This window comes from Danio rerio, chromosome 23 (assembly GCF_049306965.1).
Source record: "Danio rerio strain Tuebingen ecotype United States chromosome 23, GRCz12tu, whole genome shotgun sequence".
Lineage (NCBI taxonomy): Eukaryota > Metazoa > Chordata > Actinopteri > Cypriniformes > Danionidae > Danio > Danio rerio.
The window spans coordinates 50,002,501-50,010,000 of record NC_133198.1 but is presented as its reverse complement, the minus strand read 5'-3'; the positions used below and the strand labels follow the sequence as shown (position 1 = coordinate 50,010,000).

At 42.1% G+C, this 7,500-nt stretch overlaps 1 protein-coding gene across 3 annotated transcripts in view; it reads left to right on the top strand.

Annotated features, from left to right (window-relative positions):
- Window positions 1-7,500, top strand: part of syde2 (synapse defective 1, Rho GTPase, homolog 2 (C. elegans)) — a 52,342-nt gene that overhangs the window by 5,326 nt on the left and 39,516 nt on the right. The window contains exon 1 of one of the 3 annotated variants that reach the window (XM_073939505.1): window positions 3,294-3,512. The exons of 1 other annotated variant lie outside the window; for it this stretch is intronic. In XM_073939505.1, the coding sequence (XP_073795606.1) occupies window positions 3,428-3,512 (85 nt within the window). In that variant the 5' untranslated portion in view covers window positions 3,294-3,427. Of the gene's footprint in view, window positions 1-3,293; window positions 4,782-7,500 lie in introns of those variants that run through there. One more of the 3 variants, XM_073939504.1, reaches the window with a different exon arrangement.

Sequence of the window (7,500 nt, the reverse complement as noted above, 5' to 3'; positions counted from 1 at the left end):
GACCCCAATTGTCTTCATAATAGTTATTAGTGGATTGTTGATATCAGCTAAACAGTCTGTTAGATAAGTTAATTTGTTCAAATGGTCAGGTGAGAAGAGATAGAGTTATCATCAGCATAAAAAAGTGGAAGCATACAGTGTACACTTAGCGGCCACTTTATTAGGTACACCTTAATAGTACCTTGTCGGACCCCTTTTGCCTTCAGAACTGCTTTAATCCTTCATGTCATAGATTCATCAAGCTACTGGAAATATTCCTCAGAGATTTTGCTCCATATTGTCATGATAGCATCACACAGTTGCTGCAGATTTGTCGGCTGCACATCCATGATGCCAATCTCCCGTTCCACCACATCCCAAAGCTGCTCTATTGGGTTGAGCTCTGGTGACTGTGGAGGCCATTTGAGTACAGTGAACTCATCGCCATGTTCAAGAAACCAGTCTGAGATGATTGAGCTTTATGACATGCTGCGTTATCCTGCTGGAAGTAGCCATCAGAAGATGGAGACACTGTGCTCATAAAGGGATGGACATGGTCAGCAGCAATACTCAGGTAGGCTGTGGCGTTGATGCTCAATTGGTACTAATGGACCCAAAGAAAATCTCCCCCACACCATTACACCACCACCACCAGCCTGAACCGCTGATACAAGGCAGGATGATCCATGCTTTCATGTTGTCTGAGCCGGGCATCCGAATGTGTCAGCAGAAATGGAGACTCATCAGAGCAGCAACGTTTCTCCAATCTTCTATTGTCCAGTTTTGGTGAGTCTGTGTGAATTGTAGCCTCAGTTTCCTGTTCTTAGCTGACAGGAGCGGCACCCGGTGTGCTCTTCTGCTGCTGTAGCCCATCCGCCTCAAGGTTGGCCGTGTTGTGTGTTCAGAGATGCTCTTCTGCAGAGCTCGGTTGTAACGAGTGCTTATTTGAGTTACTGTTGCCTTTCTATCAGCTGGAACCAGTCTGGCCATTCTCCTCTGACCTCTGGCCTCATCAACAAGGCATTTGCGCCCACAGAACTGCCGCTCACTGGATATTTCCTCTTTGTCGGAGCATTCTCTGTAAACCCTAGAGATGGTTGTGCGTGAAAATCCCAGTAGATCAGCAGTTCATATAGAGTTAGCATCATAAGCATAACAGTTAACACAGAGCCTTGCAGCATTCCACCGTGTGCTTTTATCAATATGATGCCTCCTGATGTGTGATTCATGCACTGTTTGTGGTGTGTGTGTAAGTGTGTGTGTGTGTGCAGGAAAAGCGTGAGTCAGAGTTTAATCTGAGGATCTGGAGCTGCTGAGACTTGCCGTGTTGATGATCTATGTCTCCGACAGGCTCCGACAGGCTGATGAACAGCAGCGCGCCATATCAATGCAGAGCGGATGGGCTGTCATCTCAATAATGCCCTCATACATATGCTGTGATTATCCTATTGAGGCGTAATCGTCAGCCTGTTAGTCAGAACGAGTGTTTGAACAGCCCTGATCATTATCGCTAATATAAACCCATCTCCAGCTTTGGACAGGCGCATAAATTAATGCTGCCGCTTCCAGCCAACATGGAGCTTAATCAGGCAGATTACACCGCACATTACGCCACAATTACACTGAGAACTACAACACTATTACAGGAATTACTGATATTAATAGATGTGTGGGCGGCACGGTGGCTCAGTGGTTAGCACTGTGGCCTCACAGCAAGAAGGTCTCTGGTTTGAGTCCCGGCTGGGTCAGTTGGTGTTTCTGTGTGGAGTTTGCATGTTCTCCCCGTGTTGGCATGGGTTTCCTCCAGGTGCTCCGGTTTCCGTTTTTTTTTAGTTGAACTGGAATAAAAAAATATTTTCTAAAACTGTAAAAACGGCTGTAGCCTATATTATTAACCCTTAATGATTATTGATTAATTACCCTAATTACCCTAGTGAAGCCTTTAAATGTCACTTTAAGCTGTATAGAAGCGTCTTGTAGAATATCTAGTCTAATATTATTTACTGTCATCATGACAAAGAGAAAAGAAATATGTTTTTAGAAATTAGTTATTGGAAAATATTTAAAATATGTGAGTTTGTTTACTATATATATATATATATATATATATATATATTAAATGTTAGCATTTATTACATGTAAAAAAATTGTTAGATATTTATAAAAAATGTAAATAACTGTTTTCTTATTGTATGTAGTTTCAAATAAAAATTATTACTACATTCATTATTGCTTTTATTACTATTACCATTAATAATAATAATAATAGTATTTATAGTAATAATTGTTGTTATTATTATTAATATTAATATTATATTTATTAGTGATTTCTGAAGGATCATGTGATTCTGAAATGAAGCGGAAAATCTTTAAAATCATTCATTTATTCATTCATTTATTCATTTTGGCATAGTCCCTTTATTAATCCGGGGTCACCACAGTGGAATGAACCGCCAACTTATCCAGCAGGTTTTGACGCAGCAGATGCCCTTCCAGCTTCCCTGCAACCCATCTCTGGGAAAATCTTTAAAATCACTGGACTACATTTTTTTATTAAATTATAGACTACTTTTTGTTATTTAATAACATTTGACAATTCTACAATTCGTACTGTATTTATGATAAAATAAATGCAGCTTTGGTGAGCAGGAGAAGCTTATTATTATTATTTAAAATTATTTATTATTATTAACATTTAAAAATCATACTGACCACAAACTTTTGACCAGTAGTGTGTGCGTGTGCGTGTGTGTGTGTGTGTGTGTGTGTGTGTGTGTGTGTGTGTGTGTGTGTGTGTGTGTGCGCGCGTGTGTGTGCGTGTGTGTGCGTGTGTGTGCGTGTGTGTGCGTGTGCGTGCGCGTGCGTGTGTGTGTGTGTGTGTGTGTGTGTGTGTGTGTGTGTGTGTGTGTGTGTGTGTGTGTGTGTGTGTGTGTAATAAATGCATGTTACTGGGTAACTTAATGGTATTTTTTTAAATATTGGATAGATGAAGGTGCATAAATAATATTTGATTGAGTGTGGATAAATAATAACTGTAGTTCATTACCTAAGCTTATTTGTATTTTCATGATAAACATTAGTGTTGTTGTTATCTAAAGTGTTTTACTCACTGCTAGTAGCTGTAAGTGTTCCAGTGTGGTGTTGCTGAGGAGCTGCAGAGCTGCATGTGGAGTTTGTTTGAGCTCCGCCTCTAAACCTTTAACCCCCACAGAAACTATCTGAACTATTTCAACACACACACACACACACAGAGCGAGCGAGGGGAGGGGGGAGACTGTGAATGTGTGTTGTGTGTGTGTGTGTGATCTGATTTCAGTGGATCATGGAGCTGCGCGGTGACCGCGGCGTGTCGGAGTCTCCTGGCCGCACAGACGCGCTTCTCGCTCGGTTACTTCTGCTCCGGAACGCCGCTGAACGGAACTAACGCTGGAGGATCGGACCGGTACCGATGGCTGATCCTCTGCGGAGGACAATTCTAGCCAAACTCAGGGGCAAGAAACCCAAAGGGAAAGACGCGAGCCGGGAGAGAGAAGGTAAAGCAAAAGTTTCTCAAACGCAGACAGAGAGGGGTTATATTTCAGATGAGATGCGGGGTGAACCGAGCTGTGTGACCGGGATCCGGGCGCCGGGTCTCGGCTGTAGCGCGGTTGCGGCGGCGGTGCGAGTACACCGGAGCGGGGGCTCAGAGTCCGGGGGTCCCGCAGGCGAGGCGGTGGATCGGAGCGAACAAACCAAGCCGAAGCGCTTCCACACTGTCGGAGACTCGATCGGCTTCGGAAACTGCGATTTAAACCCCAAAACAGAGGCTTTAAAGCGAGCAGATGGTCAAGATATCGAGAATAAAGACGCGAATGTTACAGCTCTCGAGCAAAAGGCCGGGAAAAACATCACCGAGCGGAGCCCAAAACTCAACTCCGTGTTTGATTATATTGACGGAAGCGATTTAATTCGAGTTCTAGAGGAGTATCGCGGAGCTTTCAGCATGCCAGCGTTACAAAGTCCAACTTTTTTCCCCACTGATCTGGAACTAACAGCGGCCCCCGGGCGGAGGGAAGGGGCCCCTCGGCACCACTCGGTGGACAGCGAGGACGACGATTATTATGATAACCAGATTCTGCCCTTTTATGAGTCCTGCACGCAAAACAACTGCGATGACAGACAGACAAACACTACTGAACTAACAGAGTCCACGCAGGAGACAGACCGGCTGAAGTCGCAGCTCAAAGAGGCCTATTATCTGTTGATAAACACCATGCACAACATCAGCCTGGATGGTCAAGTGGAAGATAACGGATTTGTGGATCAGGCGAGCAGCTCGAGTCGCTCTCACGATAGCGTTAGCACACAATCCACCGATAAAAGTGATGTGTGTCTGTCTGAAGAGCGCAGCGGTCAGCAGCCGTTCGGCTCGGACTCTGCGTTCTTTACGTTGGTTGCTCAGTCGTGTAGCGTGGGGTCTTCGCAGAGTAGAAGTTTGCAGAATATTCTCAAAGCGAACACCAAACCGACGCTGCAGCGCTCAGTCAGCGATAGCAGAGTCAAATATTCCTCGACTGCAAACACTTACGAGGAAGCTTCGCTTTCCAGTGTGCGAATGGTTCGCAATGATAGCGCAAACTCTAGCGAAGATCGTAAACACCAGTCGGTCAGCGATGCGATGGTGCCGAAACAGCCCGGCGTCACTGTCAACAAGATGCAGGAGTGGATGCAGAAGGGCCGCGTCCTGTCCTCAGAGATGAAGCAGAGGATCATGGGATCCTCAGCGAGAGCCAATCACAGCGGCCGGATGCGGATCGGAGCAGGTATGGATGATGCGGACCAGCCTGAAAATCACTGGCGGATACTCTGGGACGTCTGGGTGCCTTTAACTGGTGGCGGGATTTTACTCTGCTTTCTAACAGTGGTGGTTCTGGTGGCGACAAGCTCGGCCAAATTCGTAATAACGCAATAATTGAATATTTAAATAAAAAGTTTGTTCTTCTCTAGACTGAACAACAAGCGGTCAGTGATGTGTTCCAGCACATGCAAATCAGTTGTGGAAAAACACGTCTGTTGTAAATGGAGGAAAAGTAAGGGCTAATGTAGATCCAGCCGGCGGCTCTTCAGAATACAGCACTGCAGGATCATCAGCAGCTCCTGTGGAAGACTGAAGGGTTTATTCTGAATAAGCACCGGCGGGATCTACATTATCCTGATTATTACATAGAGACTGGACACTAAACTACACTATCAGACACTAAACACTCATCTGAGCTCTTTAATGAAACGTAAAGCTTGTAGAGAGAAAAATGGCTGAATGGAGATACACTAACCTACTTATTATCATTATTATTATTTCACTAATGTTTAGTAATATTGTAGTACCCATATAAGTCTGTGTTTAATCCAACGCAATCTCACGGCAATTCGTAACTTTTTGATTTATTGGCTAATTCGTATGAATGGTACAATCTAATTCGTAATATTTAGTAGATAATATAAGTATAATTTACAAGATAATTAGACGTAAATAAAGCGAGCGATTGGTCCATATTTTTACATTTCTGTCCAGAGAGGTCATGTTTTGATCCTTGATCTGTCTCACGCAGTCAAGTGATGTGATTTCACAGGTCAGACTTCACTAAGCTTGAACTCTGCAACTCAGCGATGTGCGAAACTTCTGGTCTGACATATTCGCGTACACATGAATGGAAGTCTACGGAGAGAGAAGTCCAGTGTGACCACAGATTAATCTGGTCTATCTGATGGCTGGCAATAATGCACTGCTGAAGTGTTTATGTGAAGCGGAGTGTTTGTTGCTCCTCATGCTTCAACAGAGCAGTGAGTATTGTTCTGCTCATACAGTGCTCAGCATATATCAGTACACCCCTCACAAATCTTTCATTTAAACTCAGATTTTACCATAGTAAGCTCTACAGTATATGTGAGCACATGCATTCGTTTAGTCAGAACTCAAGACAAATCTGGAGCTCATCTAACAAAATAACTTACGCTAATGGTTCAAAACTAGTACAGCCACATTTATATGTTAGAAAAATGGCAACAAAATAGCAGAAATGAAAAGAAACTAAATATAAACATATTTATTTGACATGTTGTAGTTTGTCATTTTTTGCAATATTTTGCCTGCATTTTAATGCTTTATTTTTCTATTTCTAAAGATGTTCTGTGACTGAAACATTATTTTAATAAATATTTTTGTTTAGTTAATCTATTTTGTTGAAACGCACCAATATACAGTTGAAGTCAGAATTATTCACCCCCTGTTTATTTTTCCCCAATTTCTGTTTAACGGAGAGCAGATTTCTCCAACACATTTCTGCACATAACAGTGTTAATAACTCATCTCTAATCACTGATTTATTTTCTCTTTGTCATGATAACAGCACATAATATTAGACTAGATATTCTTCAAGACACTAGTGTTCAGCTTACAGTGACATGTAAAGGCTTCACTAGGGTAATTAGGGTAAAGTTAGGGTAATTAGGCAAGTCATTGTATAACAGTGGTTTGTTCTGGAGACTATCAGAAAAAAATAGCTTAAAGGGGCTAATAATATTTAATCCTTAAAATGGTGTTTAAAAAATTAATAACTGCTTTTATTCTAATCCAAATAAAACAAATAAGACTTTCTCCAGAAGAACAGATATTATCAGACATACTGAGAACATTTCCTCAATCTGTTCAACATCATTTGAGAAATATTTAAATAAATATTATTTAAATATAAATAAAATTTAAAACTCATATATGCTGAGCACTGTACTACTGTTCCCGGTCTGGTTATTGGTCTCGTTTACTCTCTAATGATGACTTTTGCTGCTTGTTCAAGCTAATTATTGAAATGAGATGGTACAACTAATTTGTTTTATCTTCAATCCACTTAAATTTGTTAAAACTATTAAGTTAACTGGGGCGATGCAGTGGTGCAGTAGGTAGTGCTGTCGCCTCACAGAAAGAAGGTCGCTGGTTCGAACCTCGGCTAATTTGATGTTTCTGTGTGGAGTTTGCATGTTCTCTCTGTGTTGGCGTGGGTTTCCTCCGGGTGCTCCGGTTTCCCCCGCAGTCCAAACACATGCGCTATAGGGGAATTGAGTAGGCTAAATTGTCTGTAGTGTATGAGTGTGTGTGTGTGTGTGTGTTTCCCAGAGATGGGTTGCAGCTGTGGGCATCCTCTGCATAAAAACGTGCTGGATAAGTTGGTGGTTCATTCCGCTGTGGCAACCCCGGATTAATAAAGGGACTAAGCTGACAAGAAAATGAATGAATGAATAATATTAAGTTAACTTTAATTCCTTCATGTTGTCCAGCACAAATCCACTGTGTTAAAGCAGCATTGTGTACTGTATAACACTCTGCATAGAAACCTTCCTAAATGTAGACACTCACCTGAATAAATGTAGAGGTTTTTAAAGGTTTATGATAATATAATGCACCGGTAATGATCCTGGGCTCCACACAATCAATTTGTGTAGAGACAACATGAAGGAATTAAGTTAGCCAGCATTCGTTTTTACAAA